This window comes from Salvelinus alpinus, chromosome 3, assembly GCF_045679555.1.
Source record: "Salvelinus alpinus chromosome 3, SLU_Salpinus.1, whole genome shotgun sequence".
Taxonomy (NCBI): Eukaryota; Metazoa; Chordata; class Actinopteri; order Salmoniformes; family Salmonidae; genus Salvelinus; species Salvelinus alpinus.
Genome location: NC_092088.1, coordinates 3,095,482 through 3,112,801, shown reverse-complemented (window position 1 = coordinate 3,112,801; position 17,320 = coordinate 3,095,482). Strand labels below are relative to the sequence as shown.

At 47.2% G+C, this 17,320-nt stretch overlaps 2 protein-coding genes across 2 annotated transcripts in view; both read right to left on the bottom strand.

Annotated features, from left to right (window-relative positions):
- arid4b (AT-rich interaction domain 4B) overlaps positions 1-17,320 on the bottom strand; it is a 295,187-nt gene that overhangs the window by 37,495 nt on the left and 240,372 nt on the right. The window contains exons 15-16 of the mRNA XM_071391284.1: positions 14,890-15,130; positions 11,613-11,833 (exon numbers count right to left, since the gene is read on the bottom strand). Coding sequence (XP_071247385.1) covers positions 11,613-11,833; positions 14,890-15,130 — 462 coding nt within the window. The remainder of the gene's footprint in view (positions 1-11,612; positions 11,834-14,889; positions 15,131-17,320) is intronic.
- LOC139571693 (mRNA decay activator protein ZFP36L3-like) lies at positions 12,233-13,287 on the bottom strand (the record flags this gene model as incomplete). Its single annotated transcript, XM_071394841.1, has 2 exons — positions 12,233-12,248; positions 12,545-13,287. Coding segments are annotated over 2 exons (759 nt in total), but the record flags the coding sequence as incomplete, so codon positions are not given.

The window sequence follows — 17,320 nt, the reverse complement described above, 5'->3', positions numbered from 1 at the left end:
AATAACCCCCCTAGCCTCCAAGCCACTACTACTAAATAACCCCCCCAGCCTCCAAGACACTACTACTAAATAACCCCCGTAGCCTCCAAGCCACTACTACTAAATAACCCCCCCAGCCTCCAAGCCACTACTACTAAATAACACCCCCAGCCTCCAAGCCACTACTACTAAATAACCCCCCCAGCCTCCAAGACACTACTACTAAATAACCCCCGTAGCCTCCAAGCCACTACTACTAAATAACCCCCCCAGCCTCCAAGACACTACTACTAAATAACCCCCCCAGCCTCCAAGCCACTACTACTAAATAACCCCCGTAGCCTCCAAGCCACTACTACTAAATAACCCCCCCAGCCTCCAAGACACTACTACTAAATAACCCTCCTAGCCACTACTACTAAATAACCCCCCCAGCCTCCAAGCCACTACTACTAAATAACCCCCCCAGCCTCCAAGACACTACTACTAAATAATCCCCGTAGCCTCCAAGCCACTACTACTAAATAACCCCCTAGCCTCCAAGCCACTACTACTAAATAACCCTCCTAGCCTCCAAGCCACTACTACTAAATAACCCCCCAGCCTCCAAGCCACTACTACTAAATACCCCCCCCCAGCCTCCAAGCCACTACTACTAAATAACCCCCGTAGCCTCCAAGCCACTACTACTAAATAACCCTCCTAGCCTCCAAGCCACTACTACTAAATAACCCCCCTAGCCTCCAAGCCACTACTACTAAATAACCCCCCTAGCCTCCAAGCCACTACTACTAAATAACACTCCCAGCCTCCAAGCCACTACTACTAAATAACCCCCCTAGCCTCCAAGCCACTACTACTAAATAACCCTCCTAGCCTCCAAGCCACTACTACTAAATAACACCCCCAGCCTCCAAGCCAATACTACTAAATAACCCCCCCAGCCTCCACTACTAAATAACCCCCCTAGCTTCCAAGCCACTACTACTAAATAACCCCCCTAGCCTCCAAGCCACTACTACTAAATAACCCCCCTAGCTTCCAAGCCACTACTACTACATAACCCCCCAGCCTCCAAGCCACTACTACTAAATACCCCCCCCAGCCTCCAAGCCACTACAACTAAATAACCCCCCCAGCCTCCAAGCCACTACTACTAAATAACCCCCCCAGCCTCCAAGCCACTACTACTAAATAACCCCCCTAGCCTCCAAGCCACTACTACTAAATAACCCCCCTAGCCTCCAAGCCACTACTACTAAATAACCCCCCTAGCTTCCAAGCCACTACTACTACATAACCCCCCAGCCTCCAAGCCACTACTACTAAATAACCCCCCCAGCCTCCAAGCCACTACTACTAAATAACCCCCCCAGCCTCCAAGCCACTACTACTAAATAACCCCCCCAGCCTCCAAGCCACTACTACTAAATAACCCCCCTAGCCTCCAAGCCACTACTACTAAATAACCCCCCCAGCCTCCAAGACACTACTACTAAATAACCCCCGTAGCCTCCAAGCCACTACTACTAAATAACCCCCCCAGCCTCCAAGCCACTACTACTAAATAACACACCCAGCCTCCAAACCACTACTACTAAATAACCCCCCCAGCCTCCAAGACACTACTACTAAATAACCCCCGTAGCCTCCAAGCCACTACTACTAAATAACCCCCCCAGCCTCCAAGACACTACTACTAAATAACCCCCCCAGCCTCCAAGCCACTACTACTAAATAACCCCCGTAGCCTCCAAGCCACTACTACTAAATAACCCCCCCCAGCCTCCAAGACACTACTACTAAATAACCCTCCTAGCCACTACTACTAAATAACCCCCCCAGCCTCCAAGCCACTACTACTAAATAACCCCCCCAGCCTCCAAGCCACTACTACTAAATAACCCCCCCAGCCTCCAAGACACTACTACTAAATAATCCCCGTAGCCTCCAAGCCACTACTACTAAATAACCCCCTAGCCTCCAAGCCACTACTACTAAATAACCCTCCTAGCCTCCAAGCCACTACTACTAAATAACCCCCTAGCCTCCAAGCCACTACTACTAAATAACCCCCCCCAGCCTCCAAGCCACTACTACTAAATACCCCCCCCCCAGCCTCCAAGCCACTACTACTAAATAACCCCCCCAGCCTCCAAGCCACTACTACTAAATAACCCCCGTAGTCTCCAAGCCACTACTACTAAATAACCCCGTAGCCTCCAAGCCACTACTACTAAATAACCCCCGTAGTCTCCAAAACACTACTACTAAATACCCCCCCCAGCTTCCAAGCCACTACTACTAAATACCCCCCCCCCCCCAGCCTCCAAGCCACTACTACTAAATAACCCCCAGCTTCCAAGCTACTACTACTAAATAACCCCCCCAGCCTCCAAGCCACTACTACTAAATAACACACCCAGCCTCCAAGCCACTACTACTAAATAACCCCCCCCAGCCTCCAAGCCACTACTACTAAATAACCCCCAGCCTCCAAGCCACTACTACTAAATAACCCCCCCCAGCCTCCAAGCCACTACTACTAAATAACCCCCAGCCTCCAAGCCACTACTACTAAATAACCCCCCAGCCTCCAAGCCACTACTACTAAATAACCCCCGTAGTCTCCAAGCCACTACTACTAAATAACCCCGTAGCCTCCAAGCCACTACTACTAAATAACCCCCGTAGTCTCCAAGCCACTACTACTAAATACCCCCCCCAGCTTCCAAGCCACTACTACTAAATACCCCCCCCCCCCAGCCTCCAAGCCACTACTACTAAATAACCCCCAGCTTCCAAGCTACTACTACTAAATAACCCCCCCAGCCTCCAAGCCACTACTACTAAATAACCCCCCCAGCCTCCAAGCCACTACTACTAAATAACCCCCAGCCTCCAAGCCACTACCACTAAATAACCCCCCTAGCCTCCAAGCCACTACTACTAAATAACCCCCCCCCCCCAGCCTCCAAGCCACTACTACTAAATAACCCCCCTAGCCTCCAAGCCACTACTACTAAATAACCCCCCCAGCCTCCAAGCCACTACTACTAAATAACCCCCCCCCCAGCCTCCAAGCCACTACTACTAAATAACCCCCCCCCCCCCCCCCCAGCCACTACTACTAAATAACCCCCCCCCCCTAGCCTCCAAGCCACTACTACTAAATAACCCCCAGCCTCCAAGCCACTACTACTAAATAACCCCCCCCCAGCCTCCAAGCCACTACTACTAAATAACCCCCCCAGCCTCCAAGCCACTACTACTAAATAACCCCCCCCCCCAGCCTCCAAAGCCACTACTACTAAATAACCCCCCCAGCCTCCAAGCCACTACTACTAAATAACCCCCCCCCCCCCAGCCTCCAAGCCACTACTACTAAATAACCCCCCTTGCCTACCCAACCCTTTAGTCTTGTCTCCAGTGGTCATCAGCCTGCTTCCTAACCCTCTCTTCTTCCTGTTTAAATAAATATTCATAATTGGGACAGTATCAGCGTTATAATAAATAAATACCACTATGATACAAACACTTCCTGTATAAAAACCATACATCATCTAGCTTAGGTCTGGTCCTATATGGACTTACATTACAGCTAACCTTCATCATCCAGACCCCACAAACCCATCACAACTCATTGACTCATTGACTCATTGGTTTTAGTTGAGTTGTAGTAGGTACAACAGCCACAAGGGGGTGCTATAGTACACCGTCGGAGCTGGAGAGAGGGGAGGGGTGGTGGAAAGGGGTTCAGGACACTGAGGCAGATTATGCAGGTTGGCATAGCAAAGCAACAGCTTAGCAGCACAGCAGTTTTTAGGCTGTTGCAGCGTGCAGACACAGTAGTAACGTGAGACAGGAAGTACAGTCAACGTGTCCAAATCCAGGTCAACGCCCACAACTAGGGCTGTGACTGTCATTCGAGTTTCGGATGATGGTTATTGGTCAGACAAATGACTGCGGTTACACGTATCACTGTTAGAATATCACACCATTCAATATGTGCTCTGATTTATTGATTACTAAAAACAAACAACAAAAAGTATGAGCCACATCAGGTAACATCATTTTAAGTTACCATGAAAATCATTGCATCACAATACCAGGCAGCCATTGCGAGTTCACCAGTCATATTGCCAGAGGTAAGCGGTTCCCATACAATTCATTCTATTTTCATGTGCGCTGCTACTGCTACTGCTGCTGCAGGGAGGGGCTTGTTGCCTGGGCAACCGAAGACTCGCTTGCGACAACAAAGTTTCATCGCGTTGTTAAGAGTCCCTGTTACCGCAGAAACAGACTCAACCGCACGAAAGCCCAGACGTCTTCGGTCAGCTGTTTGTGAAACAAAAAATGACTACTGCTGCCACACGTGAAAATGCAGTCTTCTCATATGAAGTACGGCAGTAAAGTCCGGAGCCACGTTTTTTAAGCATTTCAAATCAACTGAAGAGCCAGCAACAGGACGTCCTAGCTCAGATGGTCTGCTCTGCTCCAAGCAGGACACTCACTGAGCCTTGTTTTAAATACTGCCTTCGCCCTTCTCCTCTGTCTACAGTGAACCTACAGCAACACAACAAGGCCTACAGTACTGACAGGTGGGTCTGTCCCTTCACAATCAACCATGCTCAGTACATTTTCGTCACCAGAACAAACGTGTCAGCTTTGGCACAACTGGAAATCCCACTTCCCACTCCAGGGATAATAAAGATGCCTGCCTGAATGGGTCATCTACAAACTGCCCTCTACTTCCTAAATGGGTCATCTACAAACTGCCCTCTACTTCCTAAATGGGTCATCTACAAACTGCCCTCTACTTCCTGAATGGGTCATCTACAAACTGCCCTCTACTCCCTGAATGGGTCATCTACAAACTGCCCTCTACTCCCTAAATGGGTCATCTACAAACTGCCCTCTACTCCCTAAATGGGTCATCTACAAACTGCCCTCTACTCCCTAAATGAGTCATCTACAAACTGCCCTCTACTCCCTAAATGGGTCATCTACAAACTGCCCTCTACTTCCTAAATGGGTCATCTACAAACTGCCCTCTACTCCCTAAATGGGTCATCTACAAACTGCCCTCTACTCCCTAAATGGGTCATCTACAAACTGCCCTCTACTCCCTAAATGAGTCATCTACAAACTGCCCTCTACTCCCTAAATGGGTCATCTACAAACTGCCCTCTACTCCCTAAATGGGTCATCTACAAACTGCCCTCTACTCCCTAAATGGGTCATCTACAAACTGCCCTCTACTGCCTGAATGGGTCATCTACAAACTGCCCTCTACTCCCTAAATGGGTCATCTACAAACTGCCCTCTACTCCCTAAATGGGTCATCTACAAACTGCCCTCTACTCCCTAAATGGGTCATCTACAAACTGCCCTCTACTCCCTAAATGAGTCATCTACAAACTGCCCTCTACTCCCTAAATGGGTCATCTACAAACTGCCCTCTACTCCCTAAATGAGTCATCTACAAACTGCCCTCTACTCCCTAAATGGGTCATCTACAAACTGCCCTCTACTCCCTGAATGGGTCATCTACAAACTGCCCTCTACTCCCTGAATGGGTCATCTACAAACTGCCCTCTACTCCCTGAATGCGTTATGACAAATAGCAGAGAAATTGACAAGACATCGGCTACAAGACGCTGGTGTAGAGCTCCCTGCTACAAGACGCCGGTGTAGAGCTCCCTGCTACAAGACGCTGGTGTAGAGCACCGGCTACAAGACGCTGGTGTAGAGCACCGGCTACAAGACGCTGGTGTAGAGCTCCCTGCGACAAGACGCCGGTGTAGAGCACCGGCTACAAGACGCAGGTGTAGAGCACCGGCTACAAGACGCCGGTGTAGAGCTCCCTGCTACAAGACGCCGGTGTAGAGCTCCCTGCTACAAGACGCTGGTGTAGAGCACCGGCTACAAGACGCCGGTGTAGAGCTCCCTGCTACAAGACGCAGGTGTAGAGCTCCCTGCGACAAGACGCCGGTGTAGAGCTCCCTGCTACAAGACGCCGGTGTAGAGCTCCCTGCGACAAGACGCCGGTGTAGAGCACCGGCTACAAGACGCCGGTGTAGAGCTCCCTGCGACAAGACACCGGTGACAAGACGCAGGTGTAGAGCTCCCTGCTACAAGACGCCGGTGTAGAGCTCCCTGCTACAAGACGCCGGTGTAGAGCTCCCTGCGACAAGACACCGGTGACAAGACGCCGGTGTAGAGCACCGTTATGGACAGTAATCCATCTCACGATAACGACAAGTTGAACGATAAATGTGCACTGGTAATTTTCTTAAATATTACAACTACTATTCTGAATGTTGTAGCCATCAATTGTCCCATTAGCAATAGCTCATATTAGCAGACTTCATTTCAAACTTCACATTACTCTGGTAAAAGATACTTATCGCCAGTATTAATATCAGTAAAATGTCCTCGATGGGTTGGGTCGGTGTCGATAATTTTTTGGTTTATCGACCCAGCTAGGATCAGACCCAAGTAGGATCAGATATTGACCCTACAAACCCTGGTGACTCATGCTTCAGTCTCTTGCTCATTTAAAACAGAATTGAACTGGAGAAACAACTTCTCTCGAAAGAAAACGGCATATGTGACATAGATATTACTCAGAAACATTTATTCCAGTGAAAACAAGTAAGTCAGTATCGTCCAAAACTGATTTGATTTTCGAACAATGATCACTAACACAGGATACAAAACAGGTTTCATTCCAGATCAAAACGAGGCTTAGGTGGCAGAGGGCGTTGCAGAGGCGAGAAATTTGAGCATTTTTAAGCCAATTCCCTGCAATTCTACAATATTCTCCATGGAGTTGAGATACATTTTTAAAGCTAAGCTCTTCCAATTCTACACATTTTGCAGTTTCAAAGCCAATTTCCTGTGATTCTACAATATTCTGCCATGGAGTTGAGATACATTTTTAAAGCTAAGCTCTTCCAATTCTACACACTTTGCAGTTTCAAAGCTAATTTCCTGTGATTCTACAATATTCTCCATGGAGTTGAAAGAAACTTTTTCAGTTTTTAAGAACATGTCCTGCAATTCCATGTATGTTACCACGGCGAACGCTGTGTTCTTTTCTTCAAACAGAATAACAAAATCAAAACAACTAAAAATCATTGTTTTTGGGAATTGTTTTATTCTCCCTGATTGTCTAGCTTGTATTTCGGTGATTGTCCGTTCTTAAAGTTTATATTATAAGAAAGATTTAGGTCCATTATCATTTCTACATATTTTATATCTGGGTTTTAGTCATTTAAGTTTACACTGAGAACGCCTAACCATACCGGTTTTGATTTTAAAAATGTTATTCGCTGTTTGAGCCCGCCCAAGGATTTCAATGGCAGAAAAATCCCTGCATTAGACAACACGTCACACATTTACTTGAGACATACTGTACCAAACACCTTAGCTAGATGTAAAATAGCGTGAGTAAAACCCTCCTCGGCCAAAAACGTCAAAATTAATTACAGTCATCTTAAATTCATTTACATTTACATTTACGTCATTTAGCAGACGCTCTTATCCAGAGCGACTTACAAATTGGAAAGTTCATACATATTCATCCTGGTCCCCCCGTGGGGAATGAACCCACAACCCTGGCGTTGCAAGCGCCATGCTCTACCAACTGAGCCACACGGGACCATTCATTCGGACTATTGTCAGGAAGTGATAATGGCTTTGTTCATATGGTGTCTCATGGGGGACAAACATTAGTAACTGCCACATCGAACCACACCTCCTAAGACTGAAATCTCATTTTTCTTAAATAATCCAGTCAAAACAAACGTCATTCTCTTCCTTTACAAATAACTGTCTCAGATGCAGGACTAAACACAGCAAGAGGAGAGTGTCCTAATGTTTTTGTTCAAGTAGAAAATCGTCTAGAATACAACAAGAGTCAGAATGAAAACCAGTTGACTGGCTGACTGAGCAGCCAAAGCCATGTGTCGGCATAGACAGTCCTAATGAACAGAGAGATGGAGAGACAGAGAGATGGAGAGACAGAGAGATGGAGAGACAGAGAGATGGAGAGACAGAGAGATGGAAAAACAGAGAGATGGAGAGACAGAGAGATGGAGAGACAGAGAGATGGAGAGACAGAGAGACGGAGAGACAGAGAGATGGAGAGACAGAGAGATGGAGAGATAGAGAGATGGAGAGACAGAGAGACGGAGAGACAGAGAGACGGAGAGACGGAGAGACAGAGAGACGGAGAGACGGAGAGACGGAGAGACAGAGAGACGGAGAGACAGAGAGATGGAGAGACAGAGAGATGGAGAGACAGAGAGACAGAGAGATGGAGAGACAGAGAGATGGAGAGAGAGAGAGATGGAGAGAGAGAGATGGAGAGACAGAGAGATGGAAAAACAGAGAGATGGAGAGAGAGAGAGATGGAGAGAGAGAGAGATGGAGAGAGAGAGAGATGGAGAGACAGAGAGATGGAGAGACAGAGAGATGGAGAGACAGAGAGACAGAGAGACAGAGAGATGGAGAGACAGAGAGATGGAAAAACAGAGAGATGGAGAGAGAGAGAGATGGAGAGACAGAGAGATGGACCAGAGCATGCGCTTTAAATAGAGTAGATGCCGTCAAGATTTGAGTACTTAGAGCCGTCCCTGCTGCGGGCACTGGCTGAGACATGAAGAGGGGCACAGAAACTGTACTAGTGGGGCATAGAGGGTAGAGGGGCAGTACAGCAGAGCCCAGCCTGAACAACAGAGGGTAGAGGGGCAGTACAGCAGAGCCCAGCCAGAACAACAGAGGGTAGAGGGGCAGTACAGCAGAGCCCAGCCAGAACAACAGAGGGTAGAGGGGCAGTACAGCAGAGCCCAGCCTGAACAACAGAGGGTAGAGGGGCAGTACAGCAGAGCCCAGCCAGAACAACAGAGGGTAGAGGGGCAGTACAGCAGAGCCCAGCCTGAACAACAGAAGGTAGAGGGGCAGTACAGCAGAGCCCAGCTAGAACAACAGAGGGTAGAGGGGCAGTACAGCAGAGCCCAGCCTGAACAACAGAGGGTAGAGGGGCAGTACAGCAGAGCCCAGCCAGAACAACAGAGGGTAGAGGGGCAGTACAGCAGAGCCCAGCCTGAACAACAGAGGGTAGAGGGGCAGTACAGCAGAGCCCAGCCGGAACAACAGAGGGTACAGGGGCAGTACAGCAGAGCCCAGCCTGAACAACAGAGGGTAGAGGGGCAGTACAGCAGAGCCCAGCCTGAACAACAAAGGGTAGAGGGGCAGTACAGCAGAGCCCAGCCTGAACAACAGAGGGTAGAGGGGCAGTACAGCAGAGCCCAGCCTGAACAACAGAGGGTAGAGGGGCAGTACAGCAGAGCCCAGCCAGAACAACAGAGGGGCAGTACAGCAGAGCCCAGCCAGAACAACAGAGGGTAGAGGGGCAGTAGAGCAGAGCCCAGCCTGAACAACAGAGGGTAGAGGGGCAGTACAGCAGAGCCCAGCCAGAACAACAGAGGGGCAGTACAGCAGAGCCCAGCCAGAACAACAGAGGGTAGAGGGGCAGTACAGCAGAGCCCAGCCAGAACAACAGAGGGTAGAGGGGCAGTACAGCAGAGCCCAGCCTGAACAACAGAGGGTAGAGGGGCAGTACAGCAGAGCCCAGCCTGAACAACAGAGGGTAGAGGGGCAGTACAGCAGAGCCCAGCCAGAACAACAGAGGGGCAGTACAGCAGAGCCCAGCCAGAACAACAGAGGGTAGAGGGGCAGTACAGCAGAGCCCAGCCAGAACAACAGAGGGTAGAGGGGCAGTACAGCAGAGCCCAGCTAGAACAACAGAGGGTAGAGGGGCAGTACAGCAGAGCCCAGCCTGAACAACAGAGGGTAGAGGGGCAGTACAGCAGAGCCCAGCCTGAACAACAGAGGGTAGAGGGGCAGTACAGCAGAGCCCAGCCAGAACAACAGAGGGGCAGTACAGCAGAGCCCAGCCAGAACAACAGAGGGTAGAGGGGCAGTAGAGCAGAGCCCAGCCTGAACAACAGAGGGTAGAGGGGCAGTACAGCAGAGCCCAGCCAGAACAACAGAGGGGCAGTACAGCAGAGCCCAGCCAGAACAACAGAGGGTAGAGGGGCAGTACAGCAGAGCCCAGCCAGAACAACAGAGGGTAGAGGGGCAGTACAGCAGAGCCCAGCCTGAACAACAGAGGGTAGAGGGGCAGTACAGCAGAGCCCAGCCTGAACAACAGAGGGTAGAGGGGCAGTACAGCAGAGCCCAGCCAGAACAACAGAGGGGCAGTACAGCAGAGCCCAGCCAGAACAACAGAGGGTAGAGGGGCAGTACAGCAGAGCCCAGCCAGAACAACAGAGGGTAGAGGGGCAGTACAGCAGAGCCCAGCTAGAACAACAGAGGGTAGAGGGGCAGTACAGCAGAGCCCAGCCTGAACAACAGAGGGTAGAGGGGCAGTACAGCAGAGCCCAGCCTGAACAACAGAGGGTAGAGGGGCAGTACAGCAGAGCCCAGCCTGAACAACAGAGGGTAGAGGGGCAGTACAGCAGAGCCCAGCCTGAACAACAGAGGGTAGAGGGGCAGTACAGCAGAGCCCAGCCAGAACAACAGAGGGGCAGTACAGCAGAGCCCAGCCAGAACAACAGAGGGTAGAGGGGCAGTAGAGCAGAGCTCAGCCTGAACAACAGAGGGGCAGTACAGCAGAGCCCAGCCTGAACAACAGAGGGTAGAGGGGCAGTAGAGCAGAGCTCAGCCTGAACAACAGAGGGGCAGTACAGCAGAGCCCAGCCAGAACAACAGAGGGTAGAGGGGCAGTAGAGCAGAGCCCAGCCAGAACAACAGAGGGTAGAGGGGCAGTAGAGCAGAGCCCAGCCAGAACAACAGAGGGTAGAGGGGCAGTACAGCAGAGCCCAGCCTGAACAACAGAGGGTAGAGGGGCAGTACAGCAGAGCCCAGCCAGGGTCCAGGAGGGAAGCTGCCGGTCTACAGCAGGTTAACAGTGGTTAAAGAGGGTCAACTACCTAATGAAGCTAGCTAGCAGAATCACAGCCGTAACTCTTTAGCTGACAGGGAATGTCCTGTAGTATTGTCATTACGTTTAAGGCAACGTAAGTATCAAGAGTGAAAAATATATATTTCAAATGGAAAATGCTATTTTTGCATAGATACTGAGTACTGGCATATATTCTTTGTGTGCACCACCTGTTCTCTGCTCGTTCTAGGACCTCTCTACTACTACCGATAATGTTCTACAATAGTTGGAAGTTTAGTTAATGAATACACGACTGAACGATATCGGATCAGATGGGTCGACTGAACGATATCGTGTCTACTATTCCTTCAGAACGCCGTACGCATCATACCTTGTCAGCTGAAGACTTCCACATAAACAGACACATCCTCAGGATATCACCACTAGGGTTGCAAAATTACAGAAACAATTCCAGAAACAATTCCAGAAACAATCCCTAAATAAGCTTTTCCAGAAATCCTGGTCTGAAGATTCCCTTCCTCCTACCAGGATTTCCTGGTGATTTCAGGAAGGTTTCCGTAATTGTGCAACCCCCCCCTCCATCAACAGCACAGTCTACTACCCCAGCCCCAGGGGGAGAGCCCCAGGGGGAGAGCCCCAGGGGGAGAGAACCACCTACCCAGAGCCAGAGATGTCCTCCTCCTTCCCAGCCTCCTGCTCCTCATCGTAAGGCTCCAGCTTCACTCCCTCCTCTCTGAGGCGAGCAAATGAGGGGCCGTCTTCATCATCAGAGCCGTGCTTGTGATGGTCGTCTCCTTCCTCATCATCAACACCATCATCATCACCACCTTCTCTCTCAGGTTCCAGCTCTGGTTTGTTCCGGGTGAACTCAGTCTCCTCCTGTGGGGAGGAATTTGATGTCCTTACTTCATATCCTGTTTATCACTCATTTTACTACATCATATCCTGTTATCAATCATTTTACGACCTCATAATCCTGTTCATCAATCATTTTACGACCTCATAATCCTGTTTATCAATCATTTTACGACCTCATAATCCTGTTTATCAATCATTTTACGACCTCAGAATCCTGTTTATCAATCATTTTACGACCTCATAATCCTGTTCATCGATCATTTCACGACCTCATAATCCTGTTAATCAATCATTTTACTACATCATAATCCTGTTCATCAATCATTTTACAACATCATAATCCTGTTAATCAATCATTTTACTACATCATAATCCTGTTATCAATCATTTTACGACCTCATAATCCTGTTATCAATCATTTTACGACCTCATAATCCTGTTTATCGATCATTTAACAACATCATAATCCTGTTTATCAAGAACTTTACTAGATCATAATCATGTTTATCAATCATTTTACTTCATCATGTCCAATATATTTAAGTCCATTGTAAGAACAATGACCTTGATGCCAAACATGATTCTGACGCTAAAGATGCTAAAGATGATCCTGATGCTAAAGTTGCTAAAGATGATCCTGACGCTAAAGTTGCTAAAGATGATCCTGACGCTAAAGATGATCCTGACGCTAAAGATGATCCTGACGCTAAAGATGCTAAAGATGATCCTGACGCTAAAGTTGCTAAAGATGATCCTGACACTAAAGATGATCCTGACGCTAAAGATGATCCTGACGCTAAAGATGATCCTGACGCTAAAGATGATCCTGACGCTAAACACGCTAAAGATGCTAAAGATGATCCTGACGCTAAAGATAATCCTGACTCTAAAGATGATCCTGACGCTAAAGATGATCCTGACGCTAAACACGCTAAAGATGCTAAAGATGATCCTGACGCTAAAGTTGCTAAAGATGATCCTGATGCTAAAGATGCTAAAGATGATCCTGATGCTAAAGTTGCTAAAGATGATCCTGACGCTAAAGTTGCTAAAGATGATCCTGACGCTAAAGATGATCCTGACGCTAAAGATGATCCTGACGCTAAAGATGATCCTGACGCTAAAGATGATCCTGACGCTAAAGATGCTAAAGATGATCCTGACGCTAAAGTTGCTAAAGATGATCCTGACGCTAAAGATGATCCTGACGCTAAAGATGATCCTGACGCTAAACACGCTAAAGATGCTAAAGATGATCCTGACGCTAAAGATAATCCTGACTCTAAAGATGATCCTGACGCTAAAGATGATCCTGACGCTAAAGATGATCCTGACGCTAAACACGCTAAAGATGCTAAAGATGATCCTGACGCTAAAGTTGCTAAAGATGATCCTGACGCTAAAGATGATCCTGACGCTAAAGATGATCCTGACGCTAAAGATGATCCTGACGCTAAAGATGATCCTGACGCTAAACACGCTAAAGATCCTAAAGATGATCCTGACGCTAAAGATGCTAAAGATGATCCTGACGCTAAAGTTGCTAAAGATAATCCTGACGCTAAAGATAATCCTGACTCTAAAGATGATCCTGACGCTAAAGATGATCCTGACGCTAAACACGCTAAAGATGCTAAAGATGATCCTGACGCTAAAGATAATTCTGACGCTAAAGATGATCCTGACGCTAAAGATGATCCTGACTCTAAAGATGATCCTGACGCTAAACACGCTAAAGATGCTAAAGATGATCCTGACGCTAAAGATGCTAAAGATGATCCTGACGCTAAAGTTGCTAAAGATGATCCTGACGCTAAAGATGATCCTGACGCTAAAGATGATCCTGATATTAAAGATGTTAAAGATGATCCTGACGCTAAAGATGCTAAAGATGATCCTGACGCTAAAGATGCTAAAGATGATCCTGACGCTAAAGTTGCTAAAGATAATCCTGACGCTAAAGATAATCCTGACTCTAAAGATGATCCTGACGCTAAAGATGATCCTGACGCTAAAGATGATCCTGACTCTAAAGATGATCCTGACGCTAAACACGCTAAAGATGCTAAAGATGATCCTGACGCTAAAGATGCTAAAGATGATCCTGACGCTAAAGTTGCTAAAGATGATCCTGACGCTAAAGATGATCCTGACGCTAAAGATGATCCTGATATTAAAGATGCTAAAGATGATCCTGACGCTAAAGATGATCCTGATATTAAAGATGCTAAAGATGATCCTGACGCTAAAGATGATCCTGATATTAAAGATGCTAAAGATGATCCTGACGCTAAAGATGATCCTGATATTAAAGATGCTAAAGATGATACTGACGCTAAAGATAATCCTGACGCTAAAGATGATACTGACGCTAAAGATGATATTGACTCTAAAAATAAGCCTGACGCTAAAGATGATCCTGACTCTAAAGATGATCCTGACGCTAAAGTTGATTCTGACGCTAAAGATGATCCTGATATTAAAGATGCTAAAGACGATCCTGACGCTAAAGATAATCCTGACGCTAAAGATGATCCTGACGCTAAAGATGATCCTGACTCTAAAGATGATCCTGACGCTAAAGATAATCCCTATATTAAAGATGCTAAAGATGATCCTGACGCTAAAAACAATCATGACTCTAAAGATAATCCTGACTCTAAAGATAATCCTGACTCTAAAGATGATCCTGATGCTAAAGATGATCCTGATATTAAAGATGCTAAAGATGATCCTGATATTAAAGATGCTAAAGATGATCCTGACGCTAAAGATGATCCTGACGTTAAAGATGATCCTGATATTAAAGATGCTAAAGATGATCCTGATATTAAAGATGCTAAAGATGATCCTGATGCTAAAGATGCTAAAGATGCTAAAGATGATCCTGACTCTAAAGATTATCCTGACGCTAAAGATGATCCTGATATTAAAGATGCTAAAGATGATCCTGACGCTAAAGATGATCCTGACGCTAAAGATGATCCTGACGCTAAAGATGATCCTGATGTTGTTGGGAACTGGGCTTGGTGCTTATACTGACAGCGCGAGAGAGAGAGAGGAAGAGAGTCCAGTACCTTGCAGACGATGAGCTGAGTATTGCTGGACTCTGAGCAGCACATGATCTCTCTCTCAGAGTGGCAGGCTTTCCGTTTCTGCTCCTCTGCTGAGCTTGAAGAGGCTACAGGGTGGACGATACTGTCTCCCCCTGCCTCCCCCTCAGCCTTTCCCCCCTCTGCCTTGGGCTGCTTCAGGGGAAGGTCCATGCGGAAAGTGATGGCGCAGGATGTGCAGTACTCCTCAAACCCATACAGGTACCTGAGGAGATTTACAACACCAGAACAACAATACAGGTACCTGAGGAGGATTACCACACCATAACAACAATACAGGTATCTGAGGAGGATTACCACACCATAACAACAATACAGGTACTTGAGGAGGATTACCACACCATAACAACAATACAGGTACCTGAGGAGGTGTACCACATCATAACAACAATACAGGTACCTGAGGAGGATTACCACACCATAACAACAATACAGGTACCTGAGGATACCACACCATAACAACAATACAGGTACCTGAGGAGTACCACACCATAACAACAATACAGGTACCCGAGGAGTACCACCACACCATAACAACAATACAGGTACCTGAGGAGGATTACCACACCATAACAACAATACAGGTACCTGAGGAGGATTACCACACCATAACAACAATACAGGTACCTGAGGAGGTGTACCACACCATAACAACAATACAGGTACCTGAGGAGGTGTACCACACCATAACAACAATACAGGTACCTGAGGAGTACCACCACACCATAACAACAATACAGGTACACCACCATAACAACAATACAGGTACCTGCGGATACCACACCCTAACAAAAGGACAGGTACCTGAGGAGGATTACCACACCATAACAACAATACAGGTACCTGAGGATACCACACCATAACAACAATACAGGTACCTGAGGATACCACACCATAACAACAATACAGGTACCTGAGGAGGATTACCACACCATAACAACAATACAGGTACCTGAGGAGAATTACCACCACACCATAACAACAATACAGGTACCTGAGGAGGTGTACCACACCATAACAACAATACAGGTACCTGAGGAGGATTACCACACCATAATAACAATACAGGTACCTAAGGATACCACACCATAACAACAATACAGGTACCTGAGGAGGATTACCACACCATAACAACAATACAGGTACCTGAGGATACCACACCATAACAACAATACAGGTACCTGAGGAGGATTACCACACCATAACAACAATACAGGTACCTGAGGAGGATTACCACACCATAACAACAATACAGGTACCTGAGGAGGTGTACCACACCATAACAACAATACAGGTACCTGAGGAGTTGTACCACACCATAACAACAATACAGGTACCTGAGGAGGATTACCACACCATAACAACAATACAGGTACCTGAGGAGGTGTACCACACCATAACAACAATACAGGTACCTGAGGAGGTGTACCACACCATAACAACAATACAGGTACCTGAGGATACCACACCATAACAACAATACAGGTACCTGAGGAGGATTACCACACCATAACAACAATACAGGTACCTGAGGAGGATTACCACACCATAACAACAATACAGGTACCTGAGGAGTACCACCACACCATAACAACAATACAGGTACCTGAGGAAGATTACCACACCATAACAACAATACAGGTACCTGAGGAGGTGTACCACACCATAACAACAATACAGGTACCTGAGGAGGTGTACCACACCATAACAACAATACAGGTACCTGAGGATACCACACCATAACAACAATACAGGTACCTGAGGAGGATTACCACACCATAACAACAATACAGGTACCTGAGGATACCACACCATAACAACAATACAGGTACCTGAGGAGGATTACCACACCATAACAACAATACAGGTACCTGAGGAGGTGTACCACACCATAACAACAATACAGGTACCTGAGGAGGATTACCACACCATAACAACTATACAGGTACCTGAGGAGGATTACCACACCATAACAACAATACAGGTACCTGAGGAGGATTACCACACTATAACAACAATACAGGGACCTGAGGAGGATTACCACACCATAACAACAATACAGGTACCTGAGGATTACCACACCATAACAACAATACAGGTACCTGAGGAGGATTACCACACCATAACAACAATACAGGTACCTGAGGAGGTGTACCACACCATAACAACAATACAGGTACCTGAGGAGGATTACCACACCATAACAACAATACAGGTACCTGAGTGGGATTACCACACCATAACAACAATACAGGTACCTGAGGAGGATTACCACACCATAACAACAATACAGGTACCTGAGTAGGATTACCACACCATAACAACAATACAGGTACCTGAGGAGGATTACCACACCATAACAACAATACAGGTACCTGAGGAGGATTACCACACC